Genomic DNA, 20,109 nt, shown 5'->3' with positions numbered 1-20,109 from the left:
ATGCAATTGTCAAAATCATTTTTATTGTTATTGCATGGTAGCACACAATCTGAACAACCATGCTGTAATACCTACTACACATAGTGCGAATAATTCAATAATGCATACTAGTATCTTATACAAAAAATCTTAATCGCTTATTTACAATTCTTATTTTTTCTCAGAATATAATTATATGAATTTCTTAGTTCACGGCACACTTGTTCCAGTATTTTTAAATTCTTGAATGTAACTTTTCTACCGATACGTCTATTTGCAGAAGGCTTCATCAGCAACGTTTTCCTAGAAAACTAACAAAACGGCCTCACTTCGTTCAGACTATATATATGAGTATACTATAAACTATAAATGATACGCCACATAATTTTGAATCCGGATTATTCCAAGACATACCTGGGTCAATATACGTGCAACTATAGCAAGTTTCATGAATTGTTTGAAAATCAAACAATGAGAAACAGACAAATTGGCTAACAAACATTTCTAACCTTGGGAAAAAGGGTGGAAATGAAGAAACGCGTAGCTTCTAATACTTTATATTTCTCATCGATATAATGTATTAACATGTATTATACCATGAAACCAATGGATGGGAACATTCGAGAACTCTCTAGAACTCGGAAGAATTATTATAATCCAATGCTTTTTCAACTGATGAGAGTATCAGCTATGGTGTCACAGACGGTACTAATGATACAAACAGTAAAGGGAGAAGTCTAACTGCTGGAGATCCAAATGATAAAGACGCTCCGCGTGAAGGGTTACAGGTTAATCAATTGATGTAATAACATTTTACAATATAACGGAGGGAGGACACTTGGTAAGGTGGATGACAATGATCGAAAATGTGACCTTACATTCAAAGGACATTTACCGCATTAATGTATTCAATAATTCATGAATTAAAGTCAGAGGACAGTTTCTCTCGAAATTTTTGTCATCAATGCGGTGCCTATCATAAAACATTCTTCACAACACATAATAATCATATATAATACGTTGGGTGAGCACGGAAGTAGATTATCGTAGATGTGAGCAGGAAGATTTTCTCTTAAACCTCTTCTGTGTCCGGGTCTTTGAAAAATATGTAAAAGCAATTAGATTTTTGAGCCAGTAGGCGTTCAAAGCATGCACAGGGTTACCTAATGACTCCTTCGCTCATTCCCTGCCTACTGAAAGTGTACTCAAAGACAGGCATCACGTTCTTATGACCATGCCAACAACATTATGACAATGCCATCCCCGACCCTGCAACATTAGATGGTCCCCTTTATAGTTGGTGGAGTTAAAATCGCAAATTACAAAGACTTCTGCTAGTCAAACGAGGAAGGGATCACCCTTGGTAAATAAAATCGCATTATTGTTCAAAGTCATCACTAGACTATTACATTATTTCACTCTATAATACTATTTTACTATATTAGACGACCAGACTATTTTACTCTAGGACACTGACTTATTAACATACCTTCATTATATCATTTTTATGACAGCTTGAATACCCCTAGTCACAGCCGTGCAATAAACTGTTGGAGGAAGCGGTTGAAATAACACTCTACCAACATTAACGCTTGAATATCTAGCAGGAAAAAGAACTTTAGTAAATTTGGCACATCACCTCGTAACGTATAATACAATAACCTGATCATAATTTCTCATATGGCGCTCTTACAAACTTCAATATCTTATACAATTCATCACATCATAATCTACAGCGTATTTGCTAAAGATTTTATACCTACTTCACTTGTGTCCTGTTCATTCTCTCTACTTTTCCATTTCCCTCGGGATGGTACGGCGTTGTGTGCGATCTCAAAATTCCAGTAAGACGACAAAGCTGTTGTTCACACATATAATACTGCGCTGCAATAAAACCTCACTTCTGCTTAATTTCTCTTTAAATTGCACATACTCAACACAATTACAAATCTAAAAACAAATATGATTTATCAAAATTGATACACAGCACAGAAGAGACAAAGTTTGAATTTGAATTTCAATTAAAAGGAAAAGAAACACAGGGCATGACACTGAGCGCTGTTTTGCTGCTGCCATACCTCCCAAATCAGTTGTTGATTGTATTATATCCTAAGATGATCTTCCCTCGGAGTCAAAATTTTGCAAATTGTAAGCTTACTAAAGTAGGTATTGTTCGGTGGTCCTGGTAAACCGTCAGAGCTTGGCTGTATACCAGGTACTTTCCGTCAGAAATCGTATGTCCAAGTGGTTGGCGATGTAGCACGTTATATCAACTCAGCATCAGAATTCTCATAAACACCTTCCTGCTTCGTGTCAGCATCGTCATTTTTTTCTTGGTCCCCGTCAACATGCTGTGACTGACGGATGCTCTGGCGGAGCTGTTCTTTTTGTTGAGCGCTCAGCTTGCGTCTCTTGAAAAATCCGACCTGACCAGTGAAAGAGCAACGTGAAAAAAAATAATAATACACAAGTATATACCATGTAAACGGACAAGATGTTTTACCCATCATGTCCCTCTCGACCCAGGTGTATGGATGGGTGGGCCTACCTGGCAACAGTATAGTAATTAATACATAAAAATGGCAGGACCCTGTATGGTACAGCAATGACAACACACAAGAGGCTACCCTGGATAAATAAGACCTTATTATCATTAAGTGCCTGGTTGATACCGTTGATGACTCGAGTGTAATTGAGCACATGCTCTTGATATGTTGATGTAACTAGTATAATGGATTGTTATGCAGCATGCGATCAAAATGTAGTGCCCGCACTGAGCATGATTGCGCATTGGTGGAAAGGTATATGAGCTGATGGGATCAAACATGCGTTTTAGGCTAGTCTTGGGAAGCAACTTTACGGACTGTAGAACATAGAACATAGAAAATACGAATTGCAGATAAGATTCGCACTTTGGCAAAAACAAAATGTGAAAAAGGGCACATTGATGTCCATGCATTTCAACCCTTAAACCTACTGGCAAACATTTCGTACAAATTCATGCATACTTGACATAAGCAACAACATTCAGGGAGATCATTTGATCAGAATGTATGCATATCATGGTAAATTTTATTGAAACAGAGAACTGTGTCGGCTGTTGTTAAGCTGAGACCAGAAAGGCGTCACCCTAATATCATGGTCAAATCATTCCGAAATCTTACGTAATAGAGGACAACGATGATGATGACAAGGATGAGGAAACCGCCAATAGAGGAAACGATGTAGACCCACGGAGGTGACTTCTGCTGCACAATCAAAGCTTTCTCGAATTCAAAGGTGAGAAAGGTATCGACCTAAACAAAACAGAGAAGCAGAAAACAACAGCATGTATACGTAAATCAGTAACGTTGCTTGTAACCAATGATGATTGTGCATGTTTATCGTCACCATTATGATATTTTATACATCCCGATCATGAATTGGATCATCAATATACCAGGAACAGTGATGAAACAACGTGCAACAACGGATTAGCTTTGTTCGGAAGGTGAACCTAATTACTCTTGTAAGACGGAGAGAGAGAGATTGAGGCAGGCAGGTATAGAGAGAGAACACAACAGAGGCAATGAGACTGTTGAAAAGAACGTGAGAACAAAAAGACTGTGTGTCCGTCCTGTATATATATCTCTCTATATATATATTCTACCTATATCTTTCTACCTGCCTCAATCTCTCTCTCTCTCCGTCTTACAAGAGTAATTAGGTTGATACAGTTGAAGAGGACGTGAGAACGAAGAGATCATGTGCCCCTCCTGTATCTTGGAAGAATATATTCTTTAGGCCCATATGTGATTATGTACAATAGTAAAAAACAGCCGGTTTGCTTTTCAGATTTGAGGGCGGAAGATACACATTATTATCCTTTCAATACTTTGCATCAACAGGTTATTACTTTTCTGATACCTCCGAAAGTTTGAGGAAAATCAGACAATCCGTTCTGATATGAATAATAGGTTATGAATTTTTGAAGTTTCAGTGTCGCCATCGCTGGATGAGGAGACTACTATAGCTTGTGATGTCACATGTGTAGAACGATAGAGAAAATATAGAGAAAATTAAACATATTTTCACTTTTCTCTCAATAAATGAGCAATAAATGTATACTTTTAAAAAAAAATTTCTGTGAAACTCTCTCTATTTTGTCTCTACCGGGTGTATCGTTCTACGCATTCATAACTGTTTAAAACGGATTTTCCGATTTTCCTCAAACGTTCACTAATGTGTTCTACTATATTGTTGCATTCATTCAATCCACATGTATATATGAAGGTGAACGTTAACGAGCCATTAACAATCGCCCCGACACTGTACAGGCATGCCAACCTGAAAACATTGAACTGCACATTACTTGAATATGAGACCATTCTGAAGCAATTTATTTGTACATAGCAATAGATATATAATGTACTCTTCACTGAATCCCACAAGGATTGGAATAATCATCCCCCAGCATTCCCACTGATTCCCACTGATCAGTTACTAGCCATCCCCTTTAAGTCCGGTCCTCACACTGGTGTACACTCATCCGACGTTAAAGTTATACCGTTATCTTAAAGTCGACGTGAACAGGAGGACCCTTCGGCAGAGTTTGAGCAGACGCGACAGGCGTGAAACCTTTTTGAGTGTGAGGAAATACACGTCGTGGTATAATGGCACCGTCTCGGTCTTGGACAGAGCATGCAGAGGAGATCAGGCTTTACTTACATCTATTGGCTCAACGGTTGGATATGGGCGAAACGAGACATCCGGATAGATCGATCCAGTAACATCCACCGATACCGAGGAAGCGAACTGGACAGCGTCTATGGATGTTTCCTTTAACCAAAACGAAATTAATGACGTAATTCCAACCTGTTCTCCTATATGTCAAAGATTTCTTACCAATTCCAGATAAAAGACTTAATGTAAAATTGATACTTGTCCATATGTACTCGTATGTGATACTACTTTGTATTTGTGCTTTTGTTTTTGTTTACGTTTCATTGTTTAGTGTTGTTCTGGTGTGACATAATAAAATACACTTGTAGGGATAACAGATAAGAAATGTATAAATGAACATGATTTACATACAATACTAAATATATGTAATAACATGAATACATAATTTTATCTGAAATTGTCTACATAAACACATTTTGGTGAGTGACCATAATGCAGTCAATGACTAGTGCAGCGTTAGACTGCTTTAATACAGTGACGTCACGCCGGGTAAATTATAATTCCAGAATCTGACTGGCCACAGACGGTGCTAAAATGGGTTTTATACAGTGCAGTAAAATTAATGACACGCCTCGTTCTATTTCAAATCAAAGTAATTTCATGCAAGTTGATTCCATGACAGCACTTAACTCTTATGTGATTTGAGTACTGATTTGCACAGAGAACTTCATAGAATTGTACATACTGTCCAAAATCCCTGGAACACATTATGGGGTTGAGAAGCATCCTCTGAAACGTAGCTTTTTTGTGACTTTGGATATCAACTTGGACTGGTAACGCGCTGACACATTTAGTGTAACTCAGAATTTTTCATGGTTTTTTATCAATTTCATAGATAGTCCGATACAGCTCCAAGGTAGTCTTTTGTACCAGCACAGAACAACAGAAATGGTAAAGTGCAAGTTGGTCATGAACCCATTGTTTAATTTCAAAAGACCATAAAGACACTTTATAAAGCTATTCCCTCTCCTTCCTAGATTCTAGCCGTGATTTTCTTTGTTTGTTTGTTTGTTTGGTGTGTTTTTTTTTTGGGGGGGGGGGTGGAATACGGAGCACTAAATTTTATATATAATACTTTCTAGGGGATGTAGTCCAAAAAAAAGTCGAATGTCTTATATGTCTTATGATACGTATATTTAGATATAGTTCTGGCAATGGCAATGATAGTGAAGATGATACTGATAATATCGTTAGTTATGATAACGGCAATAACAACAGTAGTCATGATATCAACGATAATAATAAGTGAGGACATAATATGTGATACTGATGATGACATTATAGTACTGTAAGATCGTACTGTGCAATTTCTAGATCGCTGCATACAGTATTTAAAGACGCAAACAATCTTGGTCCATTCCTTCAACCTAATAAGCGAGATTAACAGAACAGCCGTTGTTCATTTCATATTTTAACCAACATCCCAAAACGTGCATGCCTGTGCCTGTGTCACTAACCGCCAGCAAAGAGTCGGCGTCCACGTAGGCTTCGAGGTCGATCACCACAGCATTCGTCCCCGCTGTCGCCCCGGTACCAAGAGAAGAAATGCGGCAGGTGATTAAGAAACACTCCGAAGCAGTATTGCGGTCGATTATCAGAATAGTCTGTGTTGAATTATTCCGCGGGTGAATGGCCATCATTGTATTCGCAGACAATGGCTGTGTGGAAGGTAAATGAACATAGACAATAATGACATATCATATAACTCAATAAAGTTCTACAAGCATACAAACATACAGACTGACAGGATGTCATTCGATTCTGTTTATATTCTAGATATTAATTTAATTCTCATAATTTTATTCATTATTCTTTGAAAGTGAAGAGAAAAGGACAGATGGTCTATTCCACGCATTGGTTGACTGCAAGATAAGAAACGGTAGTAATTAACAAATTAAAAAATAGTGTAAAGAGTTCCAAGCTAAACTTATTTCATTATGTATGTTCTGAAAAATAAAATAATGCTGACAACATAAATGCCTGTATACGCGTAAATCCACAGTCATAGAGACACTTTTTTTCTTAATTGTCAAGAAAAAACTGGGCATTTTGCTGTATCAAGTTTATGAATGTATGAATTAATAAAACCAAGATACACGCGTATTTCATATTTCGTTGCCTCTAATCCCCTGAAATTCCATGGCTTTTTTAAACAAGTAAAAAACATGAATTTTTTTTTTATCGCAGATGAATGTCATTATTACATCAGTCGACAGTGCTGACGGCGAGGTTCGATTAGGAACCCTGTCTCTGTGATGAATAATACAAATAGCAACACATTCAGACTTTGTGACAATGTTCGTGATATTGTTGCCGTGATCATAACTGCAAAAGTTGTTTACCGTCTCCTTCACATCTATAGTTCTTATGCTTGAGACAGAACAGGTGTCACCGGTATTCATGGTAACGGTCGGTTGAGTCGTGATGCCAGTTCCGCTCGCCAGGGTTTTCGGCCATAGTATCGTTATGACTGTCGTACCAATGAAGCTTGGCCCAGCGTTGCTTAGCTTTGGGAAATAGGAAATCATAATCATTATCATTACCGCATGGTAGTAGTGGTGTTCATGGCAGTAGTATTAGAATCAGCACACTTACTGGCATTGTTATTGTTATTGGTATGGTAATGGTATTGGTATTGGTATTGGTATTGGTATTGATATTGGTATTGGTATTAGTATTGGTATCGGCATCGGTATCAGTATCGGTATTGGTATTGGTATTGGTATTTGTATTGGTGTTGGTATTGGTATTGGTATTGGCATTGGTGTTGGTGTTGGTGTTGGTGTTGGTGTTGGTATTGGTATTGGTATTGGTATTGGTATTGGTATTGTCATTGTCATTGTTATTGCTCCTGGTCCAGGATTTGGCATTGGTATTAGTATCGGATTCGGCATTGGTATTGGTATTGGTATTGGTATTGGTATTGGTATTGGTAGTGGTAGTGGTATTGGTATTGGTAATGGTATAGAATGAATGTTAGTGTTGGCATACTACTAGCGTCGTTATTAGTATTTATAATATAGTATCAGTATTACCATAAGCATTGACATTGGTAGTAGAATAAGTACTACACTGTGTATTAGTAATATTAGCATATCCAGTATGTTACCACTTCAAATATTATAATTACCATTAGACTTTTTGTAAAGAGTTATTAAAACAAGCGTAGCGAAAATAGTGGTGGAAAGACAAGTGATCTCAGATAGGAAAGAGCTTTCAACACGGAAGTCTGCTTTTATTTTGCTCAACTCACCGCGCGTTTAATCTGGCCTGGGCAATCGAAAATCGAGATTGCTGAATGCCGATAGGAATTCGATGTCATAAACAATTAATGATATCAACAACAGACCTTTGTACTCTATCTTTCTCAAAATTAATATCTATCTTTATTCAAGTAAACATCAAAACTAAGCAAATACATGAGTGAAGACACCCTCATGCTAACTTTCACATGGCGATATTTCCCTACAGAAAGTAGACCTACTTTAATAGCTCAAGCATACGTACCTGAGAAATATCATATGAATACTAATAGAGGAAGACATCGCATCATTTCTATAGAATGGCTATACGTTGTATTGTATGATATCCGATTCAACTCACGGAAATGATGTGGCTCATCTGAGGCCCAATGTTGGCCACGTAGGATCGGTTGCGATCTGACGGATAGTCTGCCTCCTTGACAACCAGTCTCTCAGGATTCGGGATTCTTTGGAGCAAACAGGGCATAGATTTTTGGGGTTAAGCAGAGGCGGATCCAGGAATTCCATAAAAGGGGGGGGGGGGAGGGCGCAAAAATATTTCTGGTGCTACTTCCGGGTTTCATTTCACATTTTTCTTTTTATTTATTTTGTTTTAACAAAAAGAGATGGGAGCGGAGCCCGATGCGCCCCCTTGGGATCCGTCACTGTTAAGCAATGATGCAAGCGCAATTGAGACCAAAAAAAAAAAAAAAATCAAAATTTTGTTCATAATGTAGATAATATGTATGAAAATGAGTCATATGAAGACGAAAACTTCTATTGTGTTCGACACTATTTTTTTTTTTTTTTTGATGGCCGGACAATTAAATTTTGTAGCCCAATCGGGCCACCAAAACATAACTTTTCTTATAAAGTTGAGGCCCGACATCTATTTCTGGTGGCTTCAGGCTACCGGGCCACTGCTAATGTCAGGTAAGTTACAAGCTTAAACATGATAAACGCATTGTGTGTGCAAGTGGTGATTTGTGATTTGACTTCGATCCTCATGGGGTCGGCTCGGCGATCTTCGTGATTTGACTTCGATCCTCATGAGACTTATTATATTGATAAAGATATATTCATATATCAAGTTGTCCCATGTTTTAAACCAAGGTCTTCACGGGATATGCCTCATGTGGCACAGTTTACAACAGATCAGAACTACATCTCGGCCATAAGCTGGAGCTCCCTTACTGTCAAGCTATGTAAGGGGGGATTGTTGTGCTAATGCAGTGCGATCTCTGTTAACCGGCCATTTCGGCGCCCTTACTCTCTAAAAAAAGAAAGAAAAAAAGAACATATATACACACACACATATATATATATATGCATATATATATATATATATATATATATATTCACTCTTGAAGGAGTGAATACAAAAAAAAGAGTGAAGTTAGAGTGAAATTGGAGTGAATTTTGAGTGGAAATGAACATTTTCACTCAAAATTCACTCCAATATCACACTAAATTCACTCTTTTTTGTATTCACTCCTTCAAGAGTGAATATTTTCACTCGATTCTTTTTTTAGAGAGTATATCTTAAATAATTTGGCCCGATATGGAAGAAACAAAGTTTATATCTACAGGTTCACACTAGCAGTTATTAGCAGGAATTAAACGTATCACACCGCAACAGTGCTGTCATCTACGCTGGCCCACTTAAAATCATAGTCCGTTTTCAAGGGAATTGAAAATTTTATTTCAAAATGCATAACTTGTTTCTGTTGGGAGTTTTGTAGAAGTTTTAATCAAGTTTCAGATTCCTATTTCTTCCGTCTTCACCGCGTGAACACGAGCTGATGGTGGAGAAGCAGAGAATTAGGTACACTTTATATCTATTTGCTATAGTATCTCTCGTCCCGAGAGGGGAATCAGTGAACTCACCCTTGGAGAGTCAAGTTTGCCGTGGCGTATACCGGAATCTCGACAGCTAAAGAATTATCTGAAATCTTGCTGGGTTCCTCGTCATCAGAGCTGGAACAAACAAAGGAGATACAATATAGGCCTACTACGATATCAATTGCCAAACACTTAAGTTTTAAGCGTATTCTTTGCAACCATCCTGTATGGAAATTAATGTTAATACGTGTGATTATTGCTTATTACAGATGCAACGTGAGCAGTGAAAATTGTTGATAATGTACAAAATTACCGTTTACTAGTATTATATAATCTAGTATGTGTGTAGGCCCTATAGTTTAATGTTTGATGAACTTGCTGAAAATTGTTGGAGTTATAAAGCAATATGTCACAAAGAGAACAATGATTAAAATAAAATCGAACGACAAATGATTATACGCTTGTTGGCAGGTGAGACATTCGAGGACATAGGTAGTTCATTGCAGGTAGTTCTATTAATTCTATTACTAATTCTATTCTATGATTATGTCATTTTATGAATTGTATCAATTGCTAACCGCCTTACCTGTGTGCATGTAAGTTGATAGACACGTTCCCACGGAATGTACTGTAAGTCTCGGTGTGGTAGCACAGGAAAAATGCAACCTTTGATTCGTACGAAGAGTGAGCAAAGATAAAAATTAGTTTCACACTTACAAGAAATTTCTCATCTATATACCGTCTGAGACATGTTCCATTCTGTTTGATCACACATTGTCAATTAGACAAATATGTGTATTGCAGAGATTTTTCGAAATCAATCAAAAAAAAAAATTGAACGTGATACAGAATTCATGTTTTCATATTATGAGGACTATTGTGGTTCACTCAGAAAAACAAAACAAATTGCACAAAATAACAGTTTTACATAAGTAGACAAGAAATTTTTGTTTAAACAATTCGACACTCAATAGGTATTTTCAGAAATGTTGACTTTAATTTGTGTTTGTTTGTTTTTCCTGCCGATTGGCACTATTTGAATTCAACATTTGGTAAACTCACAGAATCACCGGCCTTGATCGGGTTACCAATGTTGCATGTTCGGATTCTTGACGGACCATCAAAGTTACAGGTTGCAAACGCGCCCTGTAAAGAAACAGAAGAACCAAATAAAATGACACTTGATTGCAACTGATTTCTTTACATCCACCCGAAAAAGCACCGGATAATAATTGTCTGATAGTACCCATGATTGAAAAAAAGAAAGATCACGGGCATACCAGACTGGCGTTTCGTTACAACCGTGTCCGTTATAACGGCGTGCACTTCACAATTAAGGATTTATTCCTCATGATATTACTTATAAGTGTCAGAATGTCCATTCTTTCATGGATTACAGATACTGACAGATATATCCAAACAGTCTGAAATTTTCCTTCTTTCCTTTTTTTTTTGTGTGTGTTCTGTCATATGTCCATATCAATATGGACACAGGGGGTCCAACCATCAAGTTTAAGTCTTCTTTCTTTGATTTATTCCAATGACTTGGTGTATATGTTTGTTTGTGTTTGTGTGTCTTTTATTACACTCCAGAAAAGATGGTGAACAAACTGAATTGAAATTGAATCGAAATTGAATTGAAATTGAATTGAAATTGAATTGAAATTGAATTGAAATTGAATTGAAATTGAATTGAAATTGAATTAATTGAGCACAAACACACACACACACACACACACACACAAACACGCGCGCATGCATTCACGACATGTATATCTTATACACACACACACACAAAGGAATTCGGAAACAACTCTTGTTAGTCTTACTGTACTCAGTCTTCCAACGGTGACAAAGTATACACCTTCGGGCTCGTGAATCTCAAGAACCGAGAGAAAGGCATCCTCGCCCTTGTTGGTTACGATGACATCCACATTAATCCTCTGGGACGTCCCCAGTGTCACGTGGGTGACGTCACTTCACGAGAAGAAGAAAGCGCAAATTCCGTTCTTAATTCATAATTTAAATACATCCTCTTTGAAAAAAAAAACCAATAAACACACGAAAATTAAAGGAGATCCGAAATTACAAATGGTGATGTCTGTTTGGAAACACAACCTCTCTAAGTGGTGTGTTGTTCATATACACTGTAATACAAAATAATTACGTGATACATTTCTGTCGTGTTGACCTTTTGTGCTAGCTTGAATGCATGTCTTTTTATGAAGTAGTTTGAAGAACCCACTGTATGACAGAAATTGACATTTGTTTTAGGAGTGTATTTAGAATGTTTAAACCTTAGTAGGGACTAAAATGCGATGTCTTACATGTCTTAGAAGTTAAGTCCTAAGAATTCGCCTTTGACCTCATGATTCCTCTCAATAGCACTTCCAATTCTGCGAATCACCATCTTCACTAACAGTGAGTATCGCATATTGTGTTGATATCAAAATATGCACTATGCACAGACACGCATGACGCTTTCTGTTCTACTTGCCAGAGTGACAATCACGTAACAAGTTCATTCTATTGCACCATCCACTTTTTTTTTAATCGAGTTCTTTAATTTCATACCCTCTCTTTAAAAAGGAGAAACGTATTACACCCTCCGGGGGAAAGAAATGGAGATTGTATTAAAGCATAATTATTATTATATGTATGTTTATCATCTATTTATGCATATGCCTATTTATAGATCTTACAATATGCAAATGATTACTCATATTCCGTTACTTCTAGTATTGTCAGCATCATGTACGGCAAGGGGAAAGATGTAGATAATGTGCTACCGGGACGTTCCTCGCCCTGATCACTTGTGTTTTGTCTGCTTAACTGTCACCTTGGCCCGTGTCAGATCTTTGATACTGAAACAGTTCTGTTGAAAAGATATAATCTGTTGATATTCACATTAGAAACCATCGATGCTAATTAGGATCAAATAATATATCATTTATATTTTAAGAGTTTGTTCGCAAAATTCGATAAGTCCATTTTTGAAGATTTTGAAGTACGGTATCTGTCATAAAGTACAAAATAATACCTTTTAAATGATATATTGGTCATTACATATAAAGTTACATTTTTGAAGTTATGGTAAAAAGAAGCAAAATTTTTCTTAGAATTCTCTTTATTTCTCTTGACCTTTAATCGCAAATATCTCCATTTGGCAAATATGGACTTATCGGTTTTTGCGAACAAACTCTTCATTTACACACTATGATTGTAGATATATAATGAAGCATATACCCGAATTCCTACCTAGTTGCTTGTACTCGGAGGTCAGGAAGGCACACATCTCCAACGCACTCCCTGGCGAACGGAATCTGTGCATGTATTTGAAGAGAATTATTCCTGAGCTTAGAGAAGGCCTTGGGTATACTGTTCTATTGTGTTACACCATACAATTACCGGAATGTATAGATCTGTCTACAAGACAGTACTTTACTCCATTCACTCATAAATAAAGACATTTATGAGTATGTCAACATGGAATGACCTGTCGTAGTAATTGCCTAGTCAGTGGAGTGCAATTTGAACATGTCACTGGCTTACAAACAATGATATCACAGACATAGTTCTGTCATTTGTAAGGGATCGATGTAAGTTACCTTTTTATCACAGTTCCTGCTTTTACATAAAGTGTAGGTATTCAAACAAAATCAATGATGAGTTTCACATTTATTGCCTCATGTTTTCAATGCAGGTTCATCAACAGATACCATAGCCTATCTGTCCAGAGAATTTCGGCAAATTTATATTTAAAAAAAAATGAAATTATGAAAGTGAAAGATTGTGCAGCTGATACACTATATAGATTCAAATTTTATTGCCTCAATGAGACTGATACGATTTGGACTTAAAAGGGAATTCCCCATTGATATTATGTTGCTTTGTATGAAACTAGAATTATCAGAAAAGTAGATCACTAAAAATTTTAGAAAAAGTTTAGACTATTCTTGTGTGTCTGATTTTTACTCAAAACTTTCTCCGACCTGCTTCTAGCTTTCTGTTTCCATGCACATAAAGATATAGGAACGCAGTATCAGGACGGACTTTCCCTTTAAGTATTCCGTACTGAGGAAGTCCAGCAGTTGTGAAACACCCAGAAATAATTAATGAACAGGGGAAGTCTTACCGAGTTAACGACGTGGGTCCGAGTGGCGTCGGACATAACCGGCGTCATAACGCTGGTTGACTGGTCATTGTCGAGAAGTTGAAACTCCAGAGAAACAGAGATCGGGGTTTGCTTGTCGATAATCGTTGGCTGCAAAGACACGTTTAAAGCAATTGTACCCAGAACAACAAAAAAATGGCTTGATATTCACATATAAGGTGATTTACCCATTTCTTAGAAAGTTTAAGCCTGCATGTAGGAATACAAGTAATCATAAGTTTCAGAATGTTACTGCCATGGACGGCTTCTACGCACTGAAGAGGCAGGGACGAACACTCTACGGATTTGGCTTGACATTCAGAGATAAGATTATCGACTTACATATTTCTAATCTTAGAAAGTTTACGCCTGAAGGAATACAAATGATTATGAGTTTCAGAACGTGAAAACTTATCTAAATAGAATAAGAAGTGGTGTTTCAGCACCCTTTAAAGAACGCCAGAACCCGATCTGACGGCGGAGTTTTGGGGTACCCAAGTTATGACGTCACGCCATACATGGACGAATCAGCCCTGTGCTGCTGCTGCTGCGCGGCGCGGCGGTTGAAAGCATGGATTCCGCATGATCCGTGCGCAAAAGTGCGGCGGAATGATGAATAGTCAACTGACTTACAATCAATGCTTGAACATTGTTCGGTATTATCTTTGGACATTACGTGCTTAATTTATCTTCTTTAAACTAAGAGTATGTTTACGATGTCATTAACTTGTAAGACGCTTACTTGTGCTTTTGTGCCTCAACTCGTGCTAGATAATGATCAATGTTACATTAAAAGGGAAATGGAAACAATTAAGAGGCTTCGTATGGACTCACGCAGTGTCAATTATGCATAGGTCTACACATTGTTTGTAAAGTTTGTAAATATATGTTACTTCCTACTTCTCATCTATATCCTTTGAAGACAAGTGTTGCTCAAACTTCGCAGGGCGATGAACGTTCATTTCTTTACAGGGACTACTCGTGTCAAAATACCACTAGTGAGCTTGCTTCAATTATGCAATAGTTCTGGTTTTGATTTTAAACACATACGTTTACCGGACATTATAACATCGCATACTATAATCGAGCAATTATCATTTTCATTATTGAAGCGAACCCCGCGAAGTGGAACTAAGTGCAAGAGGTGAAAATCTTCGTGATTTGTATGGCTAGTTATCACTTTTTTGTGACCGTGAAGCTATGTTTCACAGAATGCATAACTATGCGGACATCTAATGACATCAAGATTCAACGAGCCTACTAAACAGAAATTACAACTTTAACATAAATCGCGTGTTTGAAAAAAAAAGCGGGGATCGCTAAACATCCGAGTCTCCGAATCCTTGGTATAGACTCTTGATAATGCAGATAAGTGTTCTGAATGACGCAGAAGAACACTCACCGAAATATAAGCCTGATGCACTAAGTTGGTTTCATTTCGACCAGCAGAAATTGTGATGGTTCCTTCAAGAGAAAACTGACTAGTCGAAAGGAAGGCTGCTCGACGGTTTACGACTTGATGAACAGTATCAAGCTGGAGTGTGTAGGAAAACTCTGTCGAAAATCCATAAAAATGAACAGTCTCGACAGAAAGGGAGAGATAGAGAGACCAACAGAGAGAGGGGGTGGGGGAAGTAGGGGTTAAAGTAATCAGAGCTTCAATCAAGATGCTCCGATTTGCTAAGCCAGTGCAAATGATTTGTGAGAAGGGTAAACGCACTCGTTGCGATGATAATTATACAGAACAAGTAATTACAATTAAGAGTAGCCTTTTTAGGGCACCTCGTTTCAGCTCAGTTCAGTTCAGTTTATTTCTGCATTCCATTGTCAATACAGGCTTTCAAAAAATTAGAACATCTGCGACTTAATTCCAGAAAGTTTGGTCGTTAGAATTGTTTCTCTGCCCTTGAAGTTTAGTCAGATCATTAAGGCCCTATACTACATAGTAGTCCTGATTTGAATACAAAGAGACATAAAAAATGAATTTAACATCTTTTACGAAAAGGTATACGAGCAGGGTTCAAAACGAGTAGGGACGTACCTCTTGTTGAGGGTCAGAGTCTCCAAATTCGTTCACTGTGAAGGGCCTACAGTGTGATTCATCTTAAACTGTCTAGGTGTAATACGTGCAGAAGACAAAACAGTGTGTTGCATCTACTATTGCAGCTTGGTGGCAGGATATTACTGACATATTCTAAAAGTGCAAATTATTCGCTCATATTATTACCTATTGCGCTATTCAATTCCTCTCCGTTGCACGTTATGGACACAGCGACGTCAAAACTGGATCAGGAACCAAAGCATGTAGACATCAGTGGCTTAATTGGCATGGCAGCATCAAGAAAAATACTTTTGTATACAAAAATAGATTGTATGTTTGTTTCGTCTTCAAGAAAAGAGACCACAGATTGCAAAGGAGGGACCTGTTTTAGTCAAAACATGAGCACAACAGTTAGTATAACACATACGCTATTACATATAAGTGCAATATCAAATGATGCTCGCACGGAGACGTAAATTTCCACAATCGATCACTTAAGAAGCAGTTGGTTACTAAGACAAGATATACTTGGATATCTTTATAGCATCAATTAGTCCAGCGGATATAGAGCAAATATGGGGTGAATCATGCACATTATGGTAAAAGCACCATACTTGGTACACATGTACATCATGCCAATACAAGTCATTTCTGATATGGAAGCCACTCTGAATCTGCCTGTGGCAGCCGTGGCGGCCATTTTTCAAAATGGCCGCCATGTGACATAGCAATGCTGTGTATTTTGGAAACTATAAGTCCGATTGTCATGATTCTTGTACCAAAGTATAGGTTTTCAGGGTCAAGGATTCCAATAAAATAATTTTTGAGAGGATAAAACCATGGCAACCTACTTATTAACGGCCATATTGAAAAAACATGGCTGCCGCTCTACATTCTATTCATATATCCTTAAAACCAAATGATGCATCTTCACGATTCTGGTACAAAAATGTGTTTTTGAGATTCAGTGATATAAATGGATACATCTTTTCGTGTATACAACCATTACATCCTATATGTTTTGGCTGCCATTTTAACCCTATAAAGCCCAAGCTATTTTGACCCCTTCCAGGCCCAAAGGGGTGGGGGGCACATTGTGTCCCCCCCCCCATGACTTCTTTATTAAAAGATGTATGACCGTCATATTTGGCACATGGATAGAGCAACTCATACTCTACATGACCCAAATTTTGAAATTTCTCAAAGTCATCCAGTGAGGGCGCTATTTACCAAAATATAAAGAAATATATAGGAAATACGCTAAAATCATGTTTTTTCTTTTTCTTTTTTTATCCCCAGTATATATGTTTTTATTTTATATCAATCATTTTCATAATCTCCACAAAGGAAAAGCAAGTCAACTTTGACTATTAGTTATGGTTGACATTTCTCAAGGTCAACATGTGGGGGCGCCATTCATTACAATATAAAGAAATATAATGAAACCCATGAAATATTGCTTGGAATGGGTATATATATTGGTATCACATTTCATATTTCCAAAATATTGAATTTTGAGTTTGCAGATTGATAATATGATAAACAAATTATATTACAGGCGAAGCTAGTGTGAACACAAAATAAAAGGGTAGTCTTTGAAAAATGCTGTATTTTCTATTATTTCTATCATATCTATTGTGTGATGCCTATGTCATATAAAAAATAAAGTAAATAAAAAGAAGACCATTTTTGGGTGATTCACAACCATAATTACATCATATTTCGGTCCTTCACCAAATTAGAGCCAAGAAAACCCCATTTCATCCATTATTATATTGTTAATTGAAATTGGAACAGAAAATCATGCAAAATCTGACGAACATAGTTGTCAGTTTACGCTTGCCATGGCAACCAGCAGTATTGGACATAGCTAAATTATATATCAAAATGTTTGTAATAAGATTTTAGGAAAAGTCACCAAATTTGGTTGAAATCGGGTAAAGGGTGTAGGCGTGGCAAACGAAAATATGGTAGGGGGCACAATGTGCCCCCCTTGAGCTTTATAGGGTTAAAACATGGCCACTTCATACTGCACGTCTTTGAAACTAATTGGGGTCAATGATTTTAAACAAGTATTTGTTGATGAATAAAGCTAACACATATCGTTTTCAAGTCCATTTTGATAAATATGACTGCCGCACTACATAGAGGACGCACAGACATACACACACACGCGCGCGCACACACGCACACACATTATATACAGTGTGGCCTAGAATTAACGGAAACGTGAGTTTTCGCAAATGTTTGCACATTTGCTTTACTTTGATGCCAAAATTAATGACATAGAGTTATAGAGAATAGAAGAAGAATGATACCAAAATCATCCAATTTGATTGAGTAGTTTTCATTCTACAGATTTTTTTTGTTTTTTAAAAACGGGTCGAACGTAAATTTCTTAGCTCAATTCAACAAATTTCAGCATCGGACAAAAGCCACTGCCTTAGGAGACTATCAAAGAATTGAGGCCGCACATCACAATGTGGAATGCTTGAATAGGATTATGGTAGAAAATTGACCTTCAATTGTTGGGTAGTCCCCGTTACTGAGCTTTGATAAAAATGAAGTAAGAAATCAATGATCAACAAAAACATGTCTAGAAAGAAAAGTACTCAACAAATTGGACAATGTCGTTTTGGTTTTGAAAAAAAAAAAATATTCGTTTCCGTTTTCTGAGGTGCACCCTCGCTTGCCAAAATGTGTATTGTCCCATTGACAAGAATCGTTTACCTATTATTGGTAAATGAATCTCCTTTGTTGTTGCGGTGTGTAGTTCTTTATTGTTCATTGATTGTTGTTGATTGACCCTACCTCTATCACATTCACTATTCAATTAGGTATTAAACATCACATAAGTACAATTGTTGCATACCTGGAATACTAAAGATAATTATGTTGAATATCAAAGGCAGAATAAATGGTGAGAATGGAATAGAAGACTCCCCCCCCCCCCCCCCCCCATTTTAGATGCATAGACAGGAGAGTACAATTAGTGTACTGTCATAGTTTTCAGCCACAAAGACATGATTATTAACGCAGTCTTATAAGACCTTCTAATTTCTAAAGTTTGTTTTCAGTTCTTGTTCATTATTTCATAGTATGACATTGTCAAAACTGTTACACAAATTTATAAGGAATCATAATAATGAAGGAATCGAATGAGCTCTGACAATCCAAAAGAATATTGTTCCTGATCATCCATTGATGAGTGGTGATGAACGTGAATGCATAGATGCAGGTGCGCTGTATATAGAGAACGTCTTCAATATTTCTACTGGTGCTGGTAAGTAAGATCGATTTACTGAATACTTTATTCTGCAGCTTTATCTTCCAATAAAAATTATGAACCTAAAAGTTTGTACTTCTTTGAGGTTTTCTTAAATTCATAAATTAGCATAACTTTTGTTGTAGTTTATATTTTGGATGGGCGTTGTTACGTTATATGATTGTTTTGAAATGCCCACTGTCCATTTACCTGTAGAAGTTGCTTTTGAATTATGAAACCTTAATCTTTATTCCATAAGAGAATGGCAAATGCATCAAATTATATTTTTATAATTTCTTTGGGGTTAGGGTAGGGTGAAATTCAGTTCAAGAGGAAAAATCATTGATAAAAACTAATGCATAGATCAACCATAACAAGTAATGTATTCAGAGTAGAACTACACACAGAAACAGATAATTTGGTTTTACCTTGTTCTTGTTCTTTACAAATTAATGTACATAAAAAGGTAAGTTTCACAATCACAATCATTTAAAGAAAATATTTGTCACATTTCTAGAAAAAAATGTACACATAAGTTTTTTTGCTTTACCTCTGTTAAGCACATTTACATAAATATTATCTTTTTAAGTAATTGTTGATTGGGTTCATTTGTAGGATAACATGGCTTCAAAAGTAAAGCTTATTTCAACCGAAAAACAAGCTCCCAGGAAAGAAACAGATTGGACCAAGTGCATCTATGTCAAGATGACACACACACACACACAAAAAAAAAAAAAACATATCATGTATAGCTTTGTCTAAAAGAAATGATGTTGGTATAGGATACAAAACTTTGGCAGAAGATCTGATTTCTTTTCATGAGACCGATTCTTCACCGACTACGCTGCAAATGACAATTAGATAT

General features: G+C 36.9%; 1 protein-coding gene across 1 annotated transcript in view; it reads right to left on the bottom strand.

Moving 5' to 3' along the window:
* Positions 1–1,219: 1,219 nt before the first annotated feature.
* LOC139741046 (integrin alpha pat-2-like) overlaps positions 1,220–20,109 on the bottom strand; it is a 59,124-nt gene continuing 40,234 nt past the window's right edge. The window contains exons 16-29 of the mRNA XM_071651637.1: positions 16,166–16,221; positions 15,341–15,492; positions 13,921–14,049; positions 13,044–13,108; positions 11,615–11,762; positions 10,848–10,931; positions 10,372–10,451; positions 9,831–9,920; positions 8,305–8,410; positions 7,044–7,208; positions 6,159–6,359; positions 4,687–4,797; positions 3,144–3,275; positions 1,220–2,405 (exon numbers count right to left, since the gene is read on the bottom strand). Of these exons, the coding sequence (XP_071507738.1) occupies positions 2,244–2,405; positions 3,144–3,275; positions 4,687–4,797; positions 6,159–6,359; positions 7,044–7,208; positions 8,305–8,410; positions 9,831–9,920; positions 10,372–10,451; positions 10,848–10,931; positions 11,615–11,762; positions 13,044–13,108; positions 13,921–14,049; positions 15,341–15,492; positions 16,166–16,221 (1,681 nt within the window). The 3' untranslated portion in view covers positions 1,220–2,243. The remainder of the gene's footprint in view (positions 2,406–3,143; positions 3,276–4,686; positions 4,798–6,158; positions 6,360–7,043; positions 7,209–8,304; positions 8,411–9,830; positions 9,921–10,371; positions 10,452–10,847; positions 10,932–11,614; positions 11,763–13,043; positions 13,109–13,920; positions 14,050–15,340; positions 15,493–16,165; positions 16,222–20,109) is intronic.

The sequence above is a fragment of the Diadema antillarum genome, unplaced genomic scaffold (genome assembly GCF_040938485.1).
Source record: "Diadema antillarum isolate AM-2024a unplaced genomic scaffold, OU_Dant_1.0 scf00000030, whole genome shotgun sequence".
NCBI classification, from domain to species: Eukaryota; Metazoa; Echinodermata; class Echinoidea; order Diadematoida; family Diadematidae; genus Diadema; species Diadema antillarum.
The sequence above is the reverse complement of the archived record's forward strand: the minus strand, read 5'-3'. Positions and strand labels throughout refer to the sequence as shown.